The 27736-nt window shown below is 39.6% G+C and overlaps 1 protein-coding gene across 1 annotated transcript in view; it reads left to right on the top strand.

Moving 5' to 3' along the window:
• LOC126185121 (protein purity of essence) overlaps positions 1-27736 on the top strand; it is a 321301-nt gene that overhangs the window by 174899 nt on the left and 118666 nt on the right. Inside the window, 6 exon segments of the mRNA XM_049927939.1 lie at positions 11609-11791; positions 15968-16142; positions 16283-16433; positions 16541-16781; positions 18805-18954; positions 21914-22180. Coding sequence (XP_049783896.1) covers positions 11609-11791; positions 15968-16142; positions 16283-16433; positions 16541-16781; positions 18805-18954; positions 21914-22180 — 1167 coding nt within the window.

The following is a 27736-nucleotide window of genomic DNA, read 5'->3' as shown; positions in this document are numbered from 1 at the left end:
CACTGTTTTGTCTACATGAAGTATTGTGATAACATCAAAATAAATTCTCAAAATGCATTTTCCTGTGCCCCCCCAAAAAAAAGAAAGAAAGAAAGAAAGAAAGAAAGAAAGGGGGGGGGGGCAGACCTTTATTTTTTTTTAAAGGAACGTACCCAGAACAAATAATACATGCTCTACATGAATGACGAATCAAACACCAGTGACACTTCCACCTTGTACAGCTCAACAGATCTGCAATGGCTGAATATTCATTTCCACTAGTCCTTCTGTGGATTATGGGAAAGTTGAAGATACTGGGCACAGCCTCATCCTATTGGGCTACAGAAGTCAAGAAAGCTCTGGAAATACAATTAGCAGACAATCTTCTCAACTGAAACGAGGGATTCCAAATCAACAAATCATGGAAACCACTTGTTCCACTTCTGCACTCTCAAAGGAATTATGGTTCCAAGTCTTTGCTGCCTGGCGTTCTGACACATATCATCTATTTTAATATTTAATCACATAATTTCTAAACACTGTGGATTTGCACTTGGTGTGGTTTATTCTTAGGTGCGTCAGGTTTTATTTATAATTGACACTCTTGTTGCAAAATGTAATCTCTGAAACAGTAGCATATACTCCATAGCACTTTACATCTACATGATTACTCTGCAATTCACATTTAAGTGCTTGGCAGAGGGTTCATAGAATCACAATCATACTGTCTCCCTATCATTCCACTCCCGAACAGCGCGCGGGAAAAACAAACACCTAAACCTTTCTGTTCGAGCTCTGATTTCTCTTATTTTATTTTGATGATCATTCCTACCTATGTAGGTTGGGCTCAACAAAATATCTTCGCATTCGGAAGAGAAAGTTGGTGACTGAAATTTCGTAAATACACTCCTGGAAATGGAAAAAAGAACACATTGACACCGGTGTGTCAGACCCACCATACTTGCTCCGGACACTGCGAGAGGGCTGTACAAGCAATGATCACACACACGGCACAGCGGACACACCAGGAACCGCGGTGTTGGCCGTCGAATGGCCCTAGCTGCGCAGCATTTGTGCACCGCCGCCGTCAGTGTCAGCCAGTTTGCTGTGGCATACGGAGCTCCATCGCAGTCTTTAACACTGGTAGCATGCCGCGACAGCGTGGACGTGAACCGTATGTGCAGTTGACGGACTTTGAGCGAGGGCGTATAGTGGGCATGCGGGAGGCCGGGTGGACGTACCGCCGAATTGCTCAACACGTGGGGCGTGAGGTCTCCACAGTACATCGATGTTGTCGCCAGTGGTCGGTGGAAGGTGCACGTGCCCGTCGACCTGGGACCGGACCGCAGCGATGCACGGATGCACGCCAAGACCGTAGGATCCTACGCAGTGCCGTAGGGGACCGCACCGCCACTTCCCAGCAAATTAGGGACACTGTTGCTCCTGGGGTATCGGCGAGGACCATTCGCAACCGTCTCCATGAAGCTGGGCTACGGTCCCGCACACCGTTAGGCCGTCTTCCGCTCACGCCCCAACATCGTGCAGCCCGCCTCCAGTGGTGTCGCGACAGGCGTGAATGGAGGGACGAATGGAGACGTGTCGTCTTCAGCGATGAGAGTCGCTTCTGCCTTGGTGCCAATGATGGTCGTATGCGTGTTTGGCGCCGTGCAGGTGAGCGCCACAATCAGGACTGCATATGACCGAGGCACACAGGGCCAACACCTGGCATCATGGTGTGGGGAGCGATCTCCTACACTGGCCGTACACCACTGGTGATCATCGAGGGGACACTGAATAGTGCACGGTACATCCAAACCGTCATCGAACCCATCGTTCTACCATTCCTAGACCGGCAAGGGAACTTGCTGTTCCAACAGGACAATGCACGTCCGCATGTATCCCGTGCCACCCAACGTGCTCTAGAAGGTGTAAGTCAACTACCCTGGCCAGCAAGATCTCCGGATCTGTCCCCTATTGAGCATGTTTGGGACTGGATGAAGCGTCGTCTCACGCGGTCTGCACGTCCAGCACGAACGCTGGTCCAACTGAGGCGCCAGGTGGAAATGGCATGGCAAGCCGTTCCACAGGACTACATCCAGCATCTCTACGATCGTCTCCATGGGAGAATAGCAGCCTGCATTGCTGCGAAAGGTGGATATACACTGTACTAGTGCCGACATTGTGCATGCTCTGTTGCCTGTGTCTATGTGCCTGTGGTTCTGTCAGTGTGATCATGTGATGTATCGGACCCCAGGAATGTGTCAATAAAGTTTCCCCTTCCTGGGACAATGAATTCACGGTGTTCTTATTTCAATTTCCAGGAGTGTAGATCTCGCCACGATGAAAAACGTTTTTGCTTTAATGAATTCCATTCCAACTCGCGTATCATATCTGCCACTCTCTCCCCCCTATTACGTGATAATACAAAATGAGCTGCCCTTTTTTGCACCCTTTCGATGTCCTCCGTCAATCCCACCTCGTAAGGATCCCACACCGCGCAGCAATCTTCTAACACAGGACGAACGAGTGTAGTGTAAGCTGTCTCTTTAGTGGACTTGTTGCATCTTCTAAATGCCCTGCCAATGAAACACAACCTTTGGCTCACCTTCCCCACAATATTATCTATGTGGTCTTACCAACTGAAGTTGTTCGTAATTTCTACACCCAGGTACTTAGTTGAATTGACAGCCTTGAGAATTGTACTATTTATCAGCCATTTTTAGAATTGTAATCGTGCATACAAATTCTTAATTAGTGCTTTAATTAATTAGTATAGGAGTCATTGGATTCATAAAAATTATGGTGACAAAAGTATTGTGTCAAAATTCAGAATTTAACAAGTATAGTAGCAAAATTTACGATAGAAAATATGATATTAATTATCTTGTAAGTTACGTTAGTTTTGTGAAAATTGATGTATATTAGTGCACTTTATTGAAACCTGCCCTGCCTTGAGCAACTAGTTAGGCATTCCACACACAATGGAAATATTTTAGTCCTTGTAGCTGCAAACAGGCCTGACCTTATCAGTAGTGTCAGCATACAAACAGGGATTAGCACTCATGATTTCCTCATAGCAGTGATGATTACTAAAGTTAGAAAATTTGTCAAGACAGCTAGGAGAGTATTTACGCTAGAAAAAACAAGATAAGCAGTTGCTTGTGTCCCACTTAGACAGTGAATGGATGTCAATTAACTCCAATATGATGGATGTAGAGGAATTATCAGCAAAATTTAAACTGATTGTAAATCGCGCTCTGGAGACGTATGTGCCAAGTACGTGTATTAAGAATGGAAAGGACCCTCCATGGTTTAATAATCAAATTTGGAAAATGCTGAGGAAATGGAGTTCATTACATTCTCAGTTCAAAAAAGAATGCGCAAATGTTGCCAGGCAAAAGTTAGTAGAAATTCATCCATCCATAAGAAGATCGATGCATAAAGCATACAATTCCCCTTCTGTCATACCTTAGTGAAAGATCTTGCCAAGAAATCAAGAAAATTCTGGGCATACGTAAAAGCACTAAGTGAATCGAATGCTTTTGTCCAGTCACTCATCGACTAGTCTGGGGTGATGATAGAAGATGGCAAATGGAAAGTTGAAGTTTCAAGTTTCACATTTACGGAATCATTCACATAGGAGGATTGTACAAACATACAATTGTTTATCGTACAGACTTTTGCATGGAGGACATTGAAATAGGCATCCATGGCACAGAGAAGTAACTCTCCATAGAGCAAGCTATTTTTCAAATCAGAAATCAGATTATACGAAGCTTGCATGACGAAGTATTGCGAGTAGTATTTTCTGTGGATTGTGAGAAGTATTTGATTGTGCAGTTCACATTATTCTCTTAGAGCAGCTCAAATATTGTGGTATCATAGATAATTGTGTTAACTGGTTTTCAACTCTCATAGCTAAGAGTAAATGACATATTAAATATTTTTCTGTTTTGTGCTGCATACTGAATTTATCATCTTATTATTCACGTACAAGTCTCAACTCGGTGGTATCCCATATTCAGGCATTTCTGCAATATAAAATTAAGTTTTTTCATATAAAATTATAAGAATATTAATTTTGGTAGATATTTGTGTTTTATGTGTTACAATACTGGGTGTTCTAAATGAATATTGCCGTTTTAAGGCTTTGTAGCGTTTATTACATTCAACTTCCACAGCTGTAAATAGTACATCAAATGAAAGAGCTGCTCAGTTTATCTTACAGTTATTCAATGTGAGCACCATTCGTCACCTGGCACACATCGATCCAGTAGGCACTGTCTTCCCAAACAGTTATCAGTGCGTCTGAAGTAATTGTTGCAGCAACTGCTTCAATCTTGTTTCTTAAGTCGGGTAGATCAGCTAATAGTGGAGGTACATAAACATGATCCTTTTACGAACCCCCAAATGTGAAAATAGCACTAAGTGAACCTGGATACCATACGAAACCAGATCTGTCAAACAAGATCTGTTATCTGGCCCCTTGCAACCAATCAGCGGTCAGATACAATGCTGTAAACTGTAATCTGCAGGCTTTACAGCTTGTAACAATTGCAAAAAATAAGGACATAGTTGTAAACCGTATCTTAAAAGTATTCTCTCAGATATCAGCAGAATTGCTAATTCGCAACTAGCCCTCCAATATGATTTCTTGGGGCTACATGTAAAAGTTTCTGAATCCTTCAACACATTCTTCAGTCACTCCTGGTTGTCCCATACTCTTCCCTTAGCAAAGACAACTACTGTCCTCAAACTGATGACACCGTCTATGAATGTTAGTATCATTTGGAGGACTACAATGTGTTGCACTGCAACAGATTCAGTCCAACACAATAAGCTTTCAGTTCACTAGTTGCCATCTTTGCTACTAATGCTTTCTGATGGGTGGCACAGGAAACAGTGCACGCACAAATGCACAGGTATACAAACAACACTGGTTCTCTTCCATTTGATGTACACACTAAGACAGAAAATGTGAGGCTCTATGAAGGAATTATCTGAATGATACAGATGTGATTTACATGTACAGACAAGAAAATGATTACAATTTCAGAAAAATTGGACAATTTATTCAAGAGAGAAAGCTTCACAAATTGAGCAAGTCAATAATGTGTTGGTCTACCTGTGTCCCTTATGCAAGCAGTTACTCGGTTTGGCATCGATTGATAGTCGTTGAATGACCTCCTGATGTATCTCATGCCAGATTGTATCCAATTGGCATGTTAGACTGTCAAAATCTTGACCTAGTTGGAGGTCTCCAAACATTCCCCATTGGGGAACGATCCAGTGACCTTGCTGCCCAAACCAGGGTTTGGCAAGCGCGAAGACAAACAGTAGAAACTGTCGGCATATGCGGACGGGCATTATCATGCTAAAATGTAAGCCCAGGATGGCTTGCCATGAAGGGCAACAAAATGGGGTGTACAATATTGTCGACATACTGCAGTGTTGTAAGTGTAATGCGGATGACAACCAAAGAGGTCCTGCTATGAAAGGAATGGCACCCCAGACCATCACTCCTCATTGACTGGAGTAAAATTGTCTTCATTGATGAGTCCCACTTCAAATTGAGCCCCAAAGATAAGTGAAGACAGACCTCAAGACACCCCAGACAGCGGTGGGATACCAACTGACTGGGCTTACAATTCAGCAAGATATTTCCCACCTGCACATGGCGAGAATTTCTACTGCTTGTTTTTGTGCTTACTAAACTGTACCTTGGCCTGCAGCTTGCTGGATCTCTTCTGAAAGGAGACCGTTTGGGGCATTATGGACAGGGCTCTCCAACCAGCTCAGGATTTTTCTAATCTAACATCCCAGTTGGGTGGAATTTGGCATGATATCCCACATGGGAACATCAAACAACTCTTATCAATAAATGCCAAGCCAGATAACTGCTTGCATAATGTCCAGTGTTATTGACTAGCTCAATTTGTGAAGCTTTTTCTCTTGACTAACACATTTCTGTGATTGAAATTGTAATCATTTGCTTATCTGTATGTGTACATCACATCTACGTATTTCCGCCCCATTTTGATAATTTGTTTGTGGTGTATATTTTTTTCTTTTCCTTTTTTTCCTAAGAGTGTTTTATTTGCAATTGTAAGTTAAATGTAATAAATACTAAAAGTTAAATGTAGTAAATACTACAAGACCTTAAAACTCCTACATTCATTTTGAAACACTTGATATAATGTGTGTGCGTGTGTGGGGAGGGGGGGGGGGGGGGGGGGTTGAGACTCAATGTCAGTTTCTGTGCTGTTGGAGTTCATCAGAACTTCGACTTGTGTGCACTTTTTTAATTGTACTTACATTTGTTTGGCAGCACAATCCAGTCCAGTGACACTTGTATGTTCACAATAAATTTACAATTCATATTCACAGAATTTCAGTAACTTGAGAAAAAGATCATATTATTCTGTACTTTCATTTACTGTGCAGATATATAATTTCCATTGAGTGTTCTATTGTTTTGATTTATTTCTTGGCATCATGAGCTGCTGAAAATTATCCTTTCTCTTTTAGGAAATAAGTAAGGTTGTCAAAATATTGCTTGTGCTTTAGTTCTGTTTTAGTTCTGTTTGTTCATTACAAATTTTGTCTGAAAGTATATATGCTCATGTAAGCATTTATTAAGTGTGGATTCATGACTTTCACAATTTCACATGTGTTCTTTAAATCTAATAGAGTAGTTCCTAGCCATTTGTCCACTGTAAAATTGATTACAATCATTACATGAGATTTTATAAATTTCCTGGGTTTGAGAAAATTTGAATTTTTACTTTTACTTGTTATATTTTCATTTTACATACAATTAACACGGACATAAAAAATGCAATGAAAATTCTATGGTTCCAACACACTATATTGTTATCCATAAAACATAAATATCTACCGAAATACGCATAAGCAAGCAAATTTATGTTCTTGTAAATTTATATGGTAAAAGCTATTTATTGTAGGATTATTTGAAAATGTTAAATTGCCAGGATGAGACTCATATGTAGATAATGAGATACTGAAATCAGTCTGCAGCAGAAAACAGAAAAATAATTTAATATCTCATTCACTGGCCTAGTGCATACTGTGGGGCCACTTCTGAAAAGCAGCTCTTAAAGAGGGAAAAAAAACTAAGTGTGTTGCCTTGAGAAACTCTTGAGTGTACACATTAAAACAGCGTCACATGTTAAAGATCATTTTAAATGTCAATGATTCGTCCATTGGATGGAAGTGACCTATGTGCTAGCACCGAGTTTTATCCTCTGCGTTCCCTTCATCAGCAACAACATATGCACAATAATACACTGTGCAAGCACTAATCACTCTCCTCCACACAACTTGGATACAAATATGATACTTTAAAACTTTTTACCAAGCTGGAGAAAGGCAACATCTAACCTACTCTTCCAGGACAACATTGCAGCATTCTCACATGTGTCTCCAGTGTGTAAAACTGATTACTAATCGTTATGCGAAGTGGTGATTAATTAAAACTATTTAATTTTGAAGTAAAACAGCATGACATTTTCGAAATAGTTTTCACTAATAAACTGCATCACGAGTAAGGTTTGTGTGTATAACTACATATTACAGAAAAGACATCAGGATGTTTAAAATAAAATGAAAGTGATGTATTAAAAATATTTTTTTTCACTGCCATTCAATAATAATTTTGAAACCAACACTGGCCAACTGCTGGCATAAATTACATCTCATGTCATATGGTATCATTGATTGATATGAAAAATACGTGCTCATCGGAACGAATCCAGCAACCACTCTGCATTACTTTCTTCCATAGGATCCTTCATTAATTTCATTTTAATTTATATGTAGTTAATAAAATGATATAACTGACAACCACCATCAATCATTATATGAAATTTTATTAAATCTTTGAGCATTTATCCAGTGATGGTAAATGCCTTACAGATGGCAAAACCAAAATTGTAATAAAGCTAAAAGAGCTCATACAGTGCAACTTCCTTGTATTCCATAGAAGAATTTGTGTTCAGTACTTGGTAGTTCATTTAGTGTAAAAGAATTTCAGACTTGTTTTAGCTATTTAACTAAATATTATTTGCAGCTACATTAACTCTTCTGCAGATAATTAGCATGTAGCTATATTCAAATACAAATGAAAGTAATAATATCTTATTAGACCCTGTCCACATCATTATGATATATCGTACAAGTGACCCATGGAATGTGTAACTAATCTGTACCTGTAACACTGTTCCTCTCTCTTTCTAATCCCCATAACAATTGCTACTTGGGACCTTTATCAGTTCTATATTTTGAAAAGATTCTTCTCATCTCGAATATAGGCAGTCCGCAACTGTTGTTATCAATTTTGTTAAATGAAGCTAACACTTGAATAAAATGTAAATAACAAATGATATGAAATGCTTGAATGGTGGACAAATGCACAACAATTTGAGCTGTGTTTCAGGAGAAGTTTTAAACCAAAGTTTGCCTTCAAAATGATAATGGAAATTGCCCCATGTAACAGCAGTTGTGAAGAGAAGCAGGATAGGGGAATAGAGTTAAAAGATCTGGCTTTCTGTCAGTTGATTGTTCTAGATAACTTGCTTGATATACCATATGGATGAAATCTAATAATATATTATTAACTTATTAAAGGCCATCATAGTCACCATTGCCTGTAAAAATTATTTATTTCTACTGTTGCAATTTCAGCCTTAATCCCATGCTTTAGCACATGTCAAACTTCAAAATTCTCCCACGTGTACACATTTCATCGTCGTGTCTGAGTCTTTTAAAGATGTTACCATGTTAAACATAAATTCTAACCAACCGATGTTCTTGTACATGGTTTAGTCTTTGATAATGGCCTTAGGCCAAAATTGTGACAGTGAAAATAAATAATTTTTGCAGCCAACGACTGTGAACCCAATCATGAGAAGTTAATCTACCATTAACATAATTTGTATTTAAATATGGCTGCATGCTGACCATCCACAGACAAGTGCACATAACAGAAAAGAAGACTTAGTTAAATAACTAAAGCAAGTGTATTAATTGGATACATAAGAAAACCACCAAGTGGTGCAGAACCCACACATAAGAGGAGGCTATAATTAGGCGAGCTTCTGGAGCCAGTGGCTCCTTCTTCAGGCAGAAGGGTTGACAGGTAAGGAACAGAAGTAAAGGAAAAGAACTGTAGAGGTATAGGAAAAGGGGTAGATTTCAGGAAAGTCGACAAGAAACACGCGCTGGGGAGTCTTACCACTCGGGATGAGAAGGAAAGACTGATTGTTGAGGATTGCATCGGACAAGATTTGAAAACCTGAGAGCTTAAAAGTGGAAGACAGTATAATATGCAACAAGACAGAGATTACTGCTTAAACATCATACATGAGTTAATAAGAGTGAAAAGTTAAGTGCATTGTATGTAACACAGATGGGAGGAGGGCCACGAAAAATAGCCAGGTAATACGATGAAAGATGAAAAATGTAGCAAACTAAAACAAAGTGAAGAAAAGAGTAGACACTGTGAAGAAATGCTGAGATGGAAGAAATTGATGTAAATTAAGCCCAAGTAGTTGACGAAATCTAAGGACATGTTGTAGCACTAGTTCCCACCTGTGGAGAAACTGGTGTCTGGGGGAAGAATCTAGATGGTGCATGTGGTGAAACAGGCACTGAGATCACAGTCGTCATGTTGTAGAGCATTCTCTGCAACAGGATGTTGTGTGTTGCCAGTATACACTCTCTGCCTACACCCATTCATCCTAATTGATAATTTGGTGGTAGTCACTGCAGTGTAAAAGGCCGAATAGTGTTTACGTAACACCTGGTATATGACAAGTGTTGTTTCACAGGTGGCCCTCCCTTTAGTAGTATATGTTTTGCCAGTTACAGGACTGGTATAGGTGGCAGTAGGAGGGTGTATAGGGCAAGTCTTGCAGTGGGGATGGTCATAGAGTTAGGAGTCATGGGGCAGGGAGATGGGTGCAGAAGGAGCATAGTGTCTGACAAGAATATTGCAGAGATTGGGAGGGTGACAAAAAGCTATTCTAGGTGTGGTGGGAAAAATTTCAGACAGAATGGGTTTCATTTTAGGGCATGATTTTAGGAAGTCATAGCCTTGTCGAAGTAGCTGATTAATACATTCCACGCGAGCAAAATACTGAGTGACCAGTGGTGTGTTCCAGAGTTTTGAGAGAGAGATCAGCAGTACCAGGATGGGATGTGATGGCCCAGTCAATCTGCTTTTGAACTAGGTTGGTGGGGTGATTATGTACAGTGAAGACTGACATGAGAATGGTGGTGTATTGCTGTAAAGAGTCTGCATCCAAACAAATAGGTTTGCCTTGAGTGCCAAGGCTGTACGGCTGTATGTTCATACTGTCAACATGCAATATCCTCTTGCAGAGCATGCTCTACAACATCACAATCGTGATCTCAGTGCCTGGATTCTACCTCAAGACTCCAGTTTCTCAGAACTATGCAGGTGGGAACTAGCATTACAATGTGTCCTTAATTCTCTCCACTCACCTGGCCTTAATTTACGTTAATTTCTTCTGTCTCAGCATTTCTTCACAGTAACTGCTCTTTTCTTCACTCCATTTTAGTTTTCTACATCTTTCATTGTCTTACCTGTCTATTTTAATGCTCCCTCCTCCCACTTCCGTTATATGCAATACACTTAGGTTTTCACTCTTATTAATTCATGCACAATGTTTAAGCAGTAATCCCTGTCTTGCACATTACCCTATTTTCCACCTTTAAGGTCTCAGGTTTTCCAATCTCATCTGATGCAGTCCTCAACAATCAGTCTTTGCTTCTCATCCCATGCGGTAAGTCTCTCCTGACCCACAGTTCTGCGTGACTTTCCCTAAATCTACCCATTTTCCTAAACCTCTACAGTCCTTTTCCTTCACCCCTCTTCCTTCCCGTTCAACCCTTCTACCTGAAGAGGAGCCACTGGCTCTGAAAGCTTGCCTAATTAGAACCATTTTTAATGTGTGTGATCTGTCGCCGCTTGGTGGGTATTTTTTTATCCATCCAGTTGTGTCAAAGATTGATTGTTTTTGTTTTTATAAACCAAGTATATAATACTTAACAGTGAATAAGCTAAAAAGTCTTAAATAAAAGTCTTCTGTGGTATATAAGGAGTTGACCTATAGGATCTCTCTTTATTTTAGCTTAATTATGAATTTACTTGTGCTATTTCGAAAACATTTAATATCATTCAGTAAATGCTCACAGATCTTAGTAGGAGCATTATTCACATCCTTCGAAGTTGAAGTCAGTGTAATAAAAAAAGGAAAAGGGGGGGGGGGAGGGGAGAGAGAGAGAGAGAGAGAGAGAGAGAGAGAGAGAGAGAGAGAGAGAGAGAGAGAGGAGGAGGAGGAGAAGAAGAAGAAGAAGAAATCTCATGGTTACACTTTTGCGCAGGTGTTACATAAGCAGAAGGGGAAAAATAGTCAGTTTAACTGTATGAAAGTGGAAATGTTGCTTAAAATCTTTCTTATCAAAATTGCTACAGCCAACTGTTCGTATATGCTCTTGAATAATACAAACGTAAGTAACTTTTGTTTATTCTACATTTAAAGTTAATTTCTTCAAGTCAGTTACTTAGTATTGTTACTGTTTTCAGATGCAGGATGCAGATGAACCAGAACAGAAGGTGGAACAGGAACATGATGAAGATACAGATGCTGAAGAAGAAACAAGTAGTCCACGTATTCATTTTCTTCGGCTTGCACTATTGGAGCACTTCATTGGTGCCGTTTCTAAGCTCAAAAACCTGGGAGGAGTCAAATCTATACCCTTTTTGCAAGTAAATATATTTATTGTACTAAAATGATGCTTTATGATTTGATAAGTTTACTTGCAACTTGTTAAATGAATACAAAGCTGAACATCTTACATACATTATGAAGCGTCATAAAACCCAGAACTACTTTTATATTTGAATTAAATTAACAAATCTTAGTGCTGCAGATGACATGTAGTATGGTCTGTCGTATCTTAAACTGTGTGTCCCATAACTGCATGTAGTCTTCATTTTATTGCCCTTCCTTTTTTTTAGGGAAATAATGTAAAGGACTTTACAAGACATGTACAAGCAATACATCCATGACTTTTTTGTAATCGTCATCCTCATCGCCCCCCCCCCCCTCTCTCTCTCACTCTCTCTCTCTCTCTCTCTCTCTCTCTCTCTCTCTCTCTCTCTCACACACACACACACACACACACACACACACACACACACACACACAAGGGTGGTGTGTTGTAGTTGGTTGTGTGAGTCATTTATGGAACTGTGTAGTTAAAAACAATTCAACAGCCAAGATAGCATAAAATTTTTCTTTGTTGAAGACAATCTATTTCAACAGGTTGTGCTGTCGCCTTCAGGTTTCAGAATCTTTTTGTAATAAAAGACCTGAAGATGACAGCATGTTGTTGTTGTTGTTGTTTTTTTTTGTTTTGTTGTGGTCTTCAGTCCAAAGACTGGTTTTTTGCAGCTCTCCGTACTACTCTATCCTGTGCAGGCCTCTTCATCTCGGAGTAACTGTTGCAACCTGCATCGTTCTGAATCTGCTTACTGTATTCATTTCTTGGTCTCTCTATATGATTTTTACCCTCCACGCTTCCCTGCAGTACTAAGTTGGTGATCCATTGATGCCTCAGAATGTGTCCTACCAACCAATCCCTTCTTCTAGTCAAGTCTTGCCACAAATTCCTCTTCTCCCCAAGCCTGTTCAGTACCACCTCATTAGTTACATGATCTACCCATCTAATATTCAGCATTCTTCTGTAGCACCACGTTTCGAAAGCTTCTATTCTCTTCTTGTCTAAACTACTTATTGTCCATGTCATTTCCATACATGGCTACACTCCATACTAGTACTTTCAGAAAAGACTTCCTAACACTAAATCTTTACTCAATGTTAACAAATTTCTCTTCTTCAGAAATGCTTTCCTTGCCATTGCCAGTCTACATTTTATATCCTCTCTATTTCGACCAACATCAGTTATTTAGCTCCCCAAATAGCAAAACTCATCTACTACATTAAGTCTCTCATTTCCAAATCTAATTCCCTCAGCATCACCTGATTTAATTCGATTACATTCCATTAACCTCATTTTGCTTTTGTTGATATGCATCTGATATCCTCCACTCAAGACATTGTCAATTTCCTTCCAGTTGCTCCTCCGAATCCATTGCAATCTATGACAGAATTACAATGCCATTGGCAAACCTCAAGGTTTTTATTTCTTCACCATGGACTTTTAATTCCTCCTCCAAATTGTTCTTTTGTTTCCTTTACTGCTTGCTTATGTACAGATTGAATAACATTGGAAATAGGCTACAATCCTGTCTTACTCCATCTCAACCATTGCTTCCCTTTCATGCCCCTTGACTCTTATCACTGCCATCTGGTTTCTGTACAAATTGTAAATAGCCTTTCACTCCCTGTATTTTACTCTGCCACCTGTAGAATTTGAAAGACAGTGTTCTAGTCAACATTGTCAAAAGCTTTTTCTAAGTCTACAAATGGTTTGCTTTTCCTTAACCTATCTTCTATTAGAAGTCGTAGGCTTAGTATTGCCTTGTGTGTTCCTACATTTCTACGGGATCTAAACTGATATTCCCCATGGTTGGCTTCTACCAGTTTTTCCATTCGTCTGTAAAAAATTCATGTTAGTATTGCTTTCTTTGGAATTTGTATTATTATATTGTTCTTGAAGTCTGAGGGTATTTCACCTTTCTCATACATCTTGCTCTCCCAAGGCTATCAGTAGTTCTAAAAGAATGTTGTCTATTCCCAGAGCCTTGTTTTGACTTAGGTCTTTCATTGCTCTGTCAGATTCTTCATGCAGTATCATATGTCTCTCATCTTCAACTACATCCTCTTCCATTTCCATAATATTTGCCCTCAAGTACATACCCCTTGTATAGGCCCTCTACACGCTCCTTCCACCTTTCAGCTTTCCCTTCTTTGCCTAGGCCTAGTTTTCCATCTAAGCTCTTGGTATTTATACAGGTGGTTCTTTTTGATCTCCAAAGGCCTCTTTAGTTTTGCTGTAGGTGGCATCTATCTTAGCCCCTAGTGATATATGCTTCTACATCCTGACAATTGTTCCCTAGCCATTCCTGCTTAGCCATTTTGCACTTCCTGTCGATCTCCCTTTTGCCTGCTTCATTTGCTGCTTTCTCTTTTCATCAATTAAATTCAATATCTCTCTGTGTTATCCAAGGATTTCTGCTCACCCTTGACTTTTTTTCCTATTTGATCCTGTGCTGCCTTTTGTATTTCATCTCTCAAAACTACCCATTCTTCTTCTACTGTGCTCCCTTCCCATGTTCTAGTCAGTCGTTCCCTAATGCTCCCTCTGAAACTCACTGGAACCTCTGGATCTTTCGGTTTATCCTGGTCCCATCTCCTTAAATTCCTACCTTTTTTGCAATTTCTTCAGTTTTAATCTACAGTTCATAAACAACCAACTGTGGTCAGTCAACATCTGTCCATAGAGATGTCTTACAGTCTAAAACCTGATTCGGAAATCTCTATCTTACTATTGTATAATCAATCTGAAACCTTCCGTTGTCTACAGGACTCTTCCACATATGCATGCTTCTTTCATTATTCTTAAAACAAGTGTTAGCAATGATTAAATTATGCTCTGTGCAAAATTCTACCAGGCGGTTTCCTGTGTCATTCCTTCCCCCAGTCCATGTTCACCTACTATTTTTCCTTCCCTTCCTTTTCCTAGTATCAAATTCCAGTCCCCCATGACTATTAAATTTTCATCTCCATTAACTACCAGAATAATTTCTTTTATCTCATCATACATTTCTTCAATCTCTTCATCATCTGGAGAGCTAGTTGACATATAAACTTGTGCTACTGTGGTGGGAGCAGGCTTTGTATCTAACTTGGCTACAATAATATGTTCACTATGCTGTTCATAGTAACTTATCTGCATTCTAGTTTTTTATTCATTATTAAACCTACTTCTGCATTACCCCTATTTGATTTTGTATTTATAACCCTGTATTCACCTGACCAGAAGTCCTGTTCCTCCTGCCACCGAACTTCACTAATTCCCACTATATCTAACTTCACTCTATCCATTTCCCTTTTTAAATTTTATGACTTACCTCTGCAATTAAGGGATCTAACATTCCATGCTCTGATATGTAGAATGCCAGTTTTCTCCTTGCTGATGACAATATCCTCGTGTGTAGTCCCCAACTGAAGATCTGAATGGGGGACTATTTTACCTCCGGAATATTTTATCCAAGAGGATACCATAATCATTCCTGCATGCCCTCGGGAAAAATTACAGCTGTAGTTTCTCCTTGCTCTTTGCCTTTTGCAGTACCAGCATAGCAAAGCTGTTTTGGTTGATGTTGCAAGACCAGTTCAGTCAATCATCCAGACTGTTGCCCCTGAAACTACTGAAAAGGTGGCTGCCCCTCTTCAGGAACCACAACAGATACCCCTCCATTGTAGTTGCACTTCAGTACAGCTATCTGTATCACTGAGGCACGCAAGCCTCCCCCATCAATGGCGTGGTCCATGGTCAAGGTCCATAGTTCGTGGATCGCATAAAATATTTCTTTATTGAAGACAACCTGTTTCAACAGACTATGCTATCTTCTTCAGATTTTAAAATCTTTTTGTTGTGAAAGACCTGAAGATGACAACATAGTCTGTTGAAACCGGTTGCCTTAAATGAAAAAATATTTTGTGTGGTCTTGGCTGTTGAAAGGTTTCTAACAGTTAAACAGATCGCCCTTCAGTTCTCTCAGAATGAGAAAATTCAGTCAAAATTTATAGCTTATATTATCCCATGTCCATTTGACTAGCATTTCTGATGTAGAGGTGTTTTGTGTTGAGAAAACTGAAGTCATTAAAGTATGCTGCATTTATAGTATACATTTGGTTCTTTAAAGAATTTAACTTTTTCAAATTTTGACTATACATCTATGTTTGTCGTACAGGTTGTTTTGATGCTGACAAGTGATCTTTATGGCAATGAAGAAAGAAGTCAGGACTGCTTGAAACAGTTACTATCTGCACTTTTAAATGAGTTAAACCTGAAACAACCTGATACAAGCAATGTGTCGGAGCGCAATAAGAACCGTGAAGTGTGTTTAGTAATCATGAGGCTTCTTAGTAAGTTTCAAAGTGTGCATCTTCTAGTTTTGTTCAGATAAAGACATTATTGATTGAATGTGTGAAATACCTTTTGGTACTATTTGAAATCATGTATTCATTTTATTGTACTTTGACAGAAAACTTCATCTTTCTTTCAGGTGTTATGTTATCTCGTACCAAGTCAACGAGTAAGGCAACAACAGAGAATACATCATTTGTATCAAGTGTTACCTCCACCACATTGAGGGAATCTGATCTAATTAACTATTGTTTGGCATTATTGAAGTCACTTTTAAATTACTGGAAGAGGTTATTATTATTATTATTATTATTATTATTATTATTATTATTATTACCACCACCACAATCATGAAATTTCTTTCTGAACTGAAACGTAATGCTTTCTCCTTTTTCAGTTCATCTCCAGAAGAAGGAACTTCTATAGTAGGTGGAACCTTGCTTAAGGCTCGTCCAACCATCCCACCACCTGATATGGCACCATTCTTCCTCCGACAGTATGTGAAGAGCCATGCAGCTGATGTGTTTGAAGCTTATCCTCAATTGTTGACCGAAATGGTGTTGAGACTACCTTATCAAATCCATAAGAGTAGTTTGACTCAAGCAAAGACCATACTTGTTGATGAGGCAAGTGAACAGGTATTTTTGAAATTTCCTGGCACATTTGAAATGTGATATTTTTATGCATTTATTACTTGTTTACTTTGATTACTCAGAATGTTGTGTTCACCATCTACCAGGGAAATGTATACTTGTCAGTGATGTAGAGGACACATTTTGTGATATAAAAGGTATATGACAAGAGTTTGGGGACAGAGATAAATCTGTTAGTTGTAGGCAGAATGGTGGAGTCACCAGTTTTAACAGTGTTGACAAGGAAAATTATGGTCGGGTATAGTATTATGAAAACATCTGTCATTGGAAAAATGGCTGATTTCATTTGCTACTCATGTCCAGTCAGAGATTGTACTCTATTTCTAATTGCTGTATTGCAACAGTGGTAAACCCTGATATGTTTAAGTGGATGTGGGGAAACCTACGATCAGACACTGGAACGACAGTGAAATATCCCTATTCAGATGAATTATCTGTTTGATCGTGTTAGAAGATGAAATCTTTCAGAGAGACAGTTTGAGATATTTCACTGCAGGACTTAACGCAGGCTGTTAGTGCAAGTTGTTATGCTGTGGGGTGTATTTACTTGAGATACCATGGATGTTTGGTTCTTGCAGGTGGCATCATGAGACAGTTTGACTACAACAGTATTTTATGTTGTTGTTTGCACCCTTTCATGACAGACCTCCTTTTTGCGAAGCACCCTGATTTTCTGTATAATTACCCTATAAAATACATCCATGTCAGAGTGCACAAATCACTGCCATTTAATATGGGAGTTTGAATAGGAATATCGGTGGCTTTCTACCTCCTATAACACATCACAGGGAACTGCATTAGCCATATTCCAAGAAATTGCAAATATTTTGCATGTGGAAGTTACCATTAGGTAGTTGGACACACATTTGTAGCTAGGAATTATGTCTGATTCTTGTATAGTATGCAAAATGAGGATTAAATTTGGGCTAGTTGCTTATATTTGGTACAGCATCATTATGTACAAGGGGTAGTCATATAGTTTAATTGCCACCTCAAAAAGATACGGTTACACAATTAATGTATTGTATGGTTACAGATACCTATATGCAGTCCTGGTACACACTTATCCTTGTGCTACAATATCGTAGCATGCTGCTAGAGAAGCCAAAATAAAATGATGCAGTCCATTGATGAAGTGGAAGTGCGCTGCACCATTTTGTTTTGATTGCTTTAACAGCAAATTACAGTGCTGTGACTTGGCAGTTCCAAAGTTTACACTTTAAGGCTTGTTACCAGCTGTATTGTATTACACTCAGCCCAATCATAGAAAGTCATTTACATAATTTTTGCACTCAGCCCTATCATAGGATATCATTTACATAATTTATACAAGACGTGTTTTTTTAAAGTAAGTACCATTTTGACATTAAAATAAAACAAGTTGCAATTTTATTTTTACATGAATACCTGTGCTTTAATCTACTTTTTGACATAATTCCCACTGGCAGTAAAACCAACTTTTTCAAAACCATCCTTGTAGAAATCTTCCTCTGTTTTGACATCTTCATCATCATCATCCTGTTGATCACCTACACACATTTAGCACTAAGAAAACAAATATCAGCGCATATTTCACAGTCTGCAGGATTCTCAATCTGACAAAACATATCAAGTACCACAACCAAATGTAAACACACCAAATGACTCCGTAATGGTGTCTGTGACTTGCTGACAGAGTGTATTACACTGCATGCATACACCAAATACTGACTTTGGTGCTGCAACAGTGGATTTTCAAAATGATACTTGAAAAAACATGCCTTGTAATTATTTCCATTCAAGTATTTAAACCTGTCTTCTTCTTCTTCGTCTTCTTCTTCTTCTTCTTCTTTTGTTTATCTGAATTTATATTATCAGATTTGGGAGGAATTGTGAGTACCTTAGATGGATGTCAAAATAGTAGTTAATAGTTAGTCGTGTGTTACAGCTATTATTGTAGTAATAGTTGTTACAAGAAATATTCCGATGTAGTTATTTGTGTCAATGTTCTTTATTATCTATGCAACAGGAATGGCGCTATTACCTCTGCGAATATATGATGACTCAACAGACACCTTTCGTACGTCGGCAAGTTAGAAAATTACTGCTTTCTATCTGTGGTACAAAAGAAGAATACCGGCAATTGCGGGATTTGCATTCTCTGAACTCGCATTTCAATGTAAGTGATGACATTATTTCAAAATATAGTTCTCTCTCTCTCTCTCTCTCTCTCTCTCTCTCTCTCTCTCTCTCTCTCTCTGTGTGTGTGTGTGTGTGTGTGTGTGTGTGTGTGTGTGTGTTGGCACGCGTGCACGCAGTGGTAGTGGGGGGACAGAAAGGGACAGTGGAAAATTAAAATTAGTTTATTGAAGAGTCCACGGGCATATTGTCAGTTCATAGGGTCCAACGGGTAAAATATTTCGGCAATCAGACATGTCGTCATCGTCCGGTGCGCTGATCTCCTGAGGGCGGGAGGCTGCCTTACAGGCCATTCCCTATGTGGTTGGCGCATGTCGGCAGTTGCAGAGTCGCAGAGGTCGGTGTCTGTGGCAGTGTCGGTGTAGTTGGACACTGTAAATTGGCAGTACACCAATGGACTCTTCGATCAACAAAGACGCTGAGAGAAACTGAAGAATCACATTAAAATTAATTTGTGTCATCAGACATACATTTGATAACTGAGATGGGGTTTATGACAGGCACATTTCCCTTCTTATTAGCAAAAATTAACATGAGAAGAATGAATCTAAATTACACTTGTTAGTATATTTTTGAAACTTAACAAGCTACTAAATTAACAAGTATGTGTAATAGAACATGTAAGTCTGTGTGGTTTCTCTATGTGTGAGAATATTTGTATTTGTAATTATATATATATTCTTAATTTTGCATTTACACAGGCAATTTCCTTGATCCACTATTAGAAGATCTTGTCATCAAATGCCTAGGGATTTACTCGTTAATACACATATAGTTCAAATTATGATTTGTTATTGTTAAGGACTTGTATTATTCAATCAATGGCACAGGATGGAAATGATTAATTGAGTAACTATGGAAAACTCCTGAAAAACTCCTTTTTTATTTTGTTAATCAAATGGTGGATCCCTTTTTTCTTTCTAAATAACACATTGCTGAGTTTTTGTTCAAACTACTTGATGCTGAAAAGAACTGACTCGCTCATACTGGATAAGCAGAAGTTTCTCAAGCTACAGAAAAACTACAACTACCAACCCTGTCCATGTCAGATTATTCATCTACCAAATTAATTCCACAGTTCAAATCTACCCATCTGGGATGTAGAAGTTAAGATGATGTCATTGTATGAAACCAAATCTTGGAGTGTCATACACTCACAGAAAAAACTTGTGATAGCATTCTATTCTCCAGGGAAATAATCTTCGAGAGCAATTACATGTTGCAGCCTGCATCAAAAACAAAGGTGTGTGTGGCCTGTAAAACTTTCACTACCTTATTTCTCTCAAGAATTGAAATTGACATCATCGTGTGTGCAAGTAGCAGGAAGAAACCTAACACTAACACTTCTGAGAAACCTTTGGATGTTCACCTCATGTACCAATAACAACAATCATTTTTCCTCCTGGACCTATCTTCTTATCTTGATTATAAAAATGTAGCTTTTCCATGTAGTTATACGGCTTGTGTTGAAACCATAACTCCCTTTGTATAATTACTAGAGGGGAGACAGAAATCATCAACCAAACATACTACGAATTATCTAACACTTTCTCTAGAACCAGTTTTGCAGTTATGCTTGAGTCGATAGGTATGTGTTACAAATGAGAATTTCTGAAAACTTTTTTAAATGTAGGTCTTTACTGTGAACAGCGTACATTATATTCTGATGTGAATTATTGGGTTGATGCATAAGTATGTAGCATTTTTCCAAAAGTTTAATAAACACAACAAATAAATGTAATGGAGACTTTAGTCATCAGTAATATATTCTCCTCCACTGTTTACAACAGTCTACCAGCCTACTGACTACCAGTCAGTAACTTTTGTTTCCACAACTGTAGAAATCGTGCGGTTTTGAGATGAAAATCTGAGGGCATAAGATCAAATGAATAAGGTGGTTGCAGAATGACTTCCCAACCCAACTCTTGTATAGTGTTTTTTTGTCAGTATGCAAGCAGGGGGTATTGTGGTGGAGAATCACTTCACACAGTCTTCCTGGTAATTGTTGACAATAATGTCAGCATTGATGGTTACACATAGGGTAACTAATTTGTAGTACACTACACCGGTGCGTTTCTGCTGGACGCATTACATTGTTTTGTTGATGTGCACAGGTCTTTGTATGGGGAGTTGCTGTTTTGCTCAGCCATCCCTTTGTTTTCCTTATGTTACCATAAAGATGCCATTTCTCTTCACTAGTAATGATACAAGACAGGAATGATCAGTATCGTTCACAAGCCAGTTGATAACAAACAAGCAGATAAACCCATATGGCCACCTCCCGATTTTTGTGATTTTGACTTATAGCAGAGCGTGCAGTATTTGTACACCTGATTTTTAAACTTTCCCCATTGCATGCAAATAGAATGGATGGCAGAATGATCACAGTTCATCACATGTGCCAGTTCTCGTATTCACTGATATGGATCATTGTGGATTAATGTGTTTAAATGCTCTTCATCAAACCCCAAAGGCCTTCCTGAACAAGGAGAGTCACTAGTGTCAAAACTATCCTTGTTAACAAAAGAAAAATATTCTTGCTATGCTCTATCTAATGGCATTATATCCATACATGTCGCAAATTTTTCTGGCTGCCTCTGTTGCTGTCACTGCTCTATTGAACTGAAACAGAAGAATGTCAGATCTTCAGATTTCTCTACTTCTCACTCTATCTTCTAGCATGCACAGCTCAATTCGCTATCTCCATGAGAAAATGACAATATACAAACTGAAACAGTAACAGTGAACTACCAAAGAAAAAGACAGTCGATAAATAAACCCGTCGCTACTGGAATACCAACATGCAAAACATAAATGTTATGAACTTATGTGCCAACCTAATATATACAATTGTATTTAAAATGTTAAGAGATTAATATACAAAGTGAATTGTTAGTTACTTTTCTCCAAAATCAATATCTTGTATCTTTTTGTTACAGTGGATTCAGCAAGTATGTTCTTCACACGGATTAGACCCACAGTCTCCATATCCTCGATGCAATACACTGCCTTATGATACTTTGGTGGAACTAGTTGAACATTTGAAGGCATGTGTCGAAGTTGCATCTTCTCGTGTTGGTCACTGGCAAACATACTGTGCACGTGACACACAACTTGTACCATTCCTCATTAAGGCATGTTGTTTGCTGGATGAAGGTGTTGCTCCAACTATATTGCAACTGCTACAGTGCCTTGTTTGTGACAAGGTAAATAACAGTACATTGATGTATGTTTCAGTACATGATGTATTTTATAATTTGTATGTAATTTCCTTTATGAATGAAATCCAGTAGCTAGTTATTGCTCCAGGAATGTACTAAGTCATGTTGAGAAATTAATCTTTGCAAGCAGTTAACAACTTGCCAAAAATCCTGCACATGATTATGTATCATCTAGTGAAGTATGACATCCCAGTAATATTTAACGCACTGGAGATAGTGCACTAGCTCAGTTTAATAAAGCAGTTTTAAGGAATCTTAATGACAAGATTTTGGCGCGGCCAGTGTAGCATTATTTGCAGCTGTTGTAATTAGTGTATGCTGAATAATCTCTGGAATGCTAGACATAAATGCTACCAATTTAAGGTATAGTCAGTCATCAGGCATTTTTATGTGATGTTGTGGACCAGACAGTGCTCAAAACAACATAGTGAAGCATGCTCAAATATATATCATGAATGAAAATTTTTGGGATGGAATTTATGATGTGGTAGTATTGCAAGTATCCAGCATACATGGCTTCACTGCAGTTCAGCAAGAAAGTGAACACCAGAAAAAAAGCTTACTACATAAAGCCTTTAAATAGCAATTACCATTTGACTTGAATGACGCAAACAAAACCTTTAGCAGTTAGATGACGACTTGCAGATTCTGCGAAACACTAAACATGGTTAACATTGTGATGTTTGTCTCTTACAAGGATCTACACACTATCTCACAAGAAGACATTTGCCTGTGCACTGTTGCAGTTCGTTTGATCTATGGTAGAGTGTCACAGAGATGCTGAAAAAAAATTAACTGGCAGACTATTGAAGACAGAAATAAACTATCCCAAGAAAACGTACATATAGTTTAAAGAACCAGTTTTGAATTACGACTGCAGGAATATGCAATTACACCCTATGTGTGCTTCCTTAGGGACTGTAAGGACAAGATTAGATTAATTACAACACACTCAGAACAATTTAAACAACCATACTTCCCACGCTCCATATGTTAATGGAACAGGGGAAAAAACCCTAGTAACTGGTACAGTGGGACATGCCATGCACTTCACAGTGACACAGTGTTTCACTGAGTATAGATGTACAGGATGGGGCACCTGTTTATTTAGTAAAGCCAACCAATGCCTATAAATTGTACAAGGAGTCCCTTTACCAGGTTTTTTTATTTTTAGTTGTCTCGAAAATTCTGTCTCTCTTGCTCTCCAATGCTGTGCATTCGAAGAATAGGTGTGATGCAGTTTCTTCACTCTCATCACAGATCCTACGTTTAGGGTCTTCTTCCTTTATACCCATTGTATGTGGGTGTTTTTTGAAATTCCCATGGCTGGTCATCAATCTAACCATGAGTTTAATCTCTTTCCTGTTAAAGCCCAGGATTACAGAGCTTCTTTTAAAACATGGCTTTGGCATCACTACTTTACCATGTTGTTTATAGACCTTGGTCCAGTATTCTCTGCTGACTTCTAAGCCAGTTCCGTAGTTCTAGTTTGATCAGAGCCTTGGTGATTGTCAGGACAGGTTCTGGTCCAACGTATGGAGTCTTCGCCCCCATCCTGGCCAATCTGTCAGCTTGTTCATTGCCACCGATCCCTGAGTGGCCAGGGAGCCCCACTCGGTTTACCCTATTGCTTCCCCCGAGCTCCACCAGAGCCCTGTGACATTCTCCAACAATCTAAGATCGTGTTGCAGGAGCTGCCAGTGTTTTCAGGACTGCCTGGCTGTCTTGAATATATGTAGATGCTACGTTCCTTGTAGCACCTACGCATACTCTCCTCCACACATTGCAGTAATTTCAGCTTGGAATACTGAGGCCAGTTTTCATAGAGAGATGATGCCCTCCGGTCTTGGCTGAACCCCGTACACTCTGGCCCCAGTGCCTTAGTTTGATTTCGACCCAACAATGTTCCCCGTGCGGTGTCGAACTGTTTTATTCCCACTGCTCCCTACTTCCAGTTATTATATTGTAAGGCTTGTTGAAGCAGTTGGGAGTTGTTATATAGTCGGCCGGCATTTCCCCAGCCATTCCTATATTTACCTCACTTACTATTTTAGTGTGTGATTCTGGATATCCCAATGGGATCCAGCTTTTACCAGTTTTGAGCTTGTATGCACCAGCTCTTGCCTTCATCTTCACCCAAAGGTGTAGTGGAGGCATGTCCAGCATGGCTTCCATCCCAGCAGTTGGTGTGCTGCTAATTCCACCTGTTATGGCTAAGCAGGCCAGTCTCTGCACCTTAGCAAGCTCCTTAGCTGCAACCTGCTGTTTTACCTTTTTCCACCACACTACGGCCCCATAGGAGATCCTAGGTTTAACCACCATTGTGTATATCCAGTGCATACCTCTATGGCTTAGGTCCCAGTTTTTGCCACAAGCCCATCTAATACTCACTAGAGTACCTTTCACCTTGGAGCAGATGCTCTTAATGTGAGGGGCCCATGTTAATTTCTCATGTAAGGTTACCCCTAGATAATTTCACTATCCCCTTCACAGGTAGAGTTTCATCGAAGAGCTTTAGATTCCAACTTGGGTGTTGGGTTGGCACAGTGGATAGCCCTTGAAAAACTGAACACAGATCAATCGAGAAAACAGGAAGAAGTTATGTGGAACTATGAAAAAAATTAGTAAAATATACAAACTGAGTAGTCTATGCGAAGATAGGCAACATCAAGGACAGTGGGACTCAAGGAGTGCCGTGGTCCCGTGGTTAGCGTGAGCAGTTGCGGAATGAGAGGTCCTAGGTTCAAGTCTTCCCCCGAGTGAAAAGTTTAATTTTTTATTTTCAGTTTATGTGACAAACTCTTATGTTTTCATCACTTTTTTGGGAGTAAGACCTAAATCGGGCAAGGTAGAAGAATCTTTTTACCCTTTCGCCAAGTTAGGTGAGTCGACAACATATTCCTGTCATGTGACGCACATGCCGTCACCAGTGTCATATAGAATATATCAGATGTGTTTTCCTGTGGAGGAATCGGTTGATCTATGACCTTGCGATAAAATGTTTTCGGTTCCCATTGGAGAGGCACGTCCTTTCATTTACCAATGGCACGGTTTTGCAGTGCGGTCACAAAACACAGACACTAAACTTATTACAGTGAACAGAGACGTCAATGAACGAACGGACAGATCACAACTTCGCGAAAATAAAGAAAGTAAAATTTTCAGGCGAGAGAAGACTTGAACCAAGGACCTCTCGTTCCGCTGTTACTCACGCTAACCCCAGGACCACGGCGCTCCTGAACTCGCACTATCCTTGATGTTGCCTATCTTGCACATGGACTACTCAGTTTGCATATTTTACTAATTTTTTTCATAGATCCACACAACCTCTTCCTGTTTTCTCAATTGATCTGTGTTCATTTTTTCAAGGCCTATCCACTGTGCCAACTTATAACTAAACCTGAGGGGGGTGTGATGGGGAGGTTCCCTTGTTAGGATTAACCCTTAGATCCTGTTTAATGCACGAGTCTTGCACAATGTCCAGTGCACCTTGTGCCAATTTCCTAATTGTGTCAGTAGATTTGCGAAGTATTACTATGGCAAGGTCATCTGCGTATCCTTGGCAAAAGCATTGTCTGGAATTTAGTTTCTCTATGAATTCGTTCACCACTAGATTCCACAATAAAGGGGACAAAACTCCTCCTTGTAGACGACCTCTAATGATGTTAATTACCATCTTTTCATTCATCATGGTGGCCTGTACCTTCCTTCTACTAAGCATGGACCTAGGCCACCTACATGTAGTGGTCCCTAGGTTATGCACCTCTGCTGCCATAACCATGGATTCAAAGGTTGTGTTACTAAAAGCCCCCTCAACTTATATTTACATAACATCAAATATTATAGTATATACTTATATTAAACTAATAATGAAGCATAAGAACCTAATAAAAATGCAAATGTTAGGGGAAAAAAAAGTTTGGCGTGGCGAGACGCGAGCCACCGCCCTGTCATGCATCTTCATGTGGGTCAGTGACGCTACGCACTATGCTAAACCAACATAACAGTGTCAGTAGCCAATCCTAGCATGTTGCCACTTGCTAAAAGCTTTAATCATAGTTATGTTACTAACTGAAATTTAATTATAACAACTTGTACCAAGAACAATGCGTTTTTGGTGGATCCTCAGTGTGTCATTGCCTTCATATAGCATACTCTCACTGTACGCAAGTTACAATAATTCTTTTGCCACGAATCTGATGATTCTCATTATTTTATTGCAACAAATCACACAGTTAACATTGGGTTTTCGAGTGATTCTCAATTTGCTGGTGCTCAGAAACAGCATATATACGTATAGGCTTGAAATGAATGCCAGTATGGTGCCTCACAACTCTGTGCTGACTGGAGATGGAGTACATGTGATGTAGGTGGCGTTGTGCCATCTCATTGGTCAATGTTCAGACACATGGTCAGAATATCTGACATGCTAGATATTGCTCTGCACGTTTGGAAAGACTCCTGAACATGCTATTCCACGCTATGATATCTGAAACTCGGCACGCTCTATGTTCAGATGTATGGTCTGTGTGCCGACGGCTTTAGATTCCTCCCTTATCCTCTTGTTACCTGTCTTCGATGTTGTGGGGGTCTGCGTATCCCCTTCAACCTGAGACAGTTTTTTCTTGGGGAGTCTTGGGCTAAAGCCCTTTTAATTCCCCCCACTTATGTCTAGAAAGCCATTCTTTGCCTTCCTTTTGTTTCTGTTCCCTGAGAAGTTTCCTTCTCTGGGCCCCAGACAAGGCTTTAATCTTCATCTGGTCGAACTTCCCAGTTCCTCTTGCTCAGGTCTAGACCCTGATTCAGTAATGGGAGTGTATTCTGTCAGTCCTGACCCTGATGCTTGGATGTCTGAGGTCTCAGTTTTCTTTAATTTATTTTAGTCTCTCATAACCATCTTGGTCCCATGAGATTTGGGGATCTACATGGTCCACCCCATGGCAACCGCGCACGGTGTAAGGCTACTTACTCATGGATGTCGCCTGATATACCTGAGGCTCCATTTGCAACACATCTGCCCATGTGCCACGCACCCCTTGGCACAGATCGCATCACACCTTGGGTTGGGAAAGGGAATTAGGTAAGGACTAGGAGTGGATAAGAAGATGTGCAGCAACCTGTGGTGGGTGGTTTGGTAAGGCCCCTATTGTGCCTGGTTACTGTGCCCCCACTTAGGTTCTCTGTGCTCTTGTGGACCAGTACCTTCAGCTTGATACCCATAACCTACCCTCTTGTATAAAAGATACAAGTCATTTCCTCCACCAGCTCTCCACAGTTTCTGTTCCTTTACCATCTAATGCCTTGCTCATCACTGTCAATGCCTTCTCCCTCTGCACTAACATCCTAAATGGCCCTGGCCTTGCCACTATTGAAAACTACCTTTCCTAACACCCAGCTGATTCCAAACCTACAACTTCCTTTCTGGTCACAATAGTCAACTGTATCCTCACCCAGAATTACCTCTCCTTTAAAGGCATCACCTACAAAGAAATCTATGGTACAGCAATGGACATCAACCAGGCTCCATCCTATGCCAATCTA

This window comes from Schistocerca cancellata, chromosome 4 (genome assembly GCF_023864275.1).
Source record: "Schistocerca cancellata isolate TAMUIC-IGC-003103 chromosome 4, iqSchCanc2.1, whole genome shotgun sequence".
Lineage (NCBI taxonomy): Eukaryota > Metazoa > Arthropoda > Insecta > Orthoptera > Acrididae > Schistocerca > Schistocerca cancellata.
This window is presented reverse-complemented; position numbering and strand designations above follow the sequence as displayed.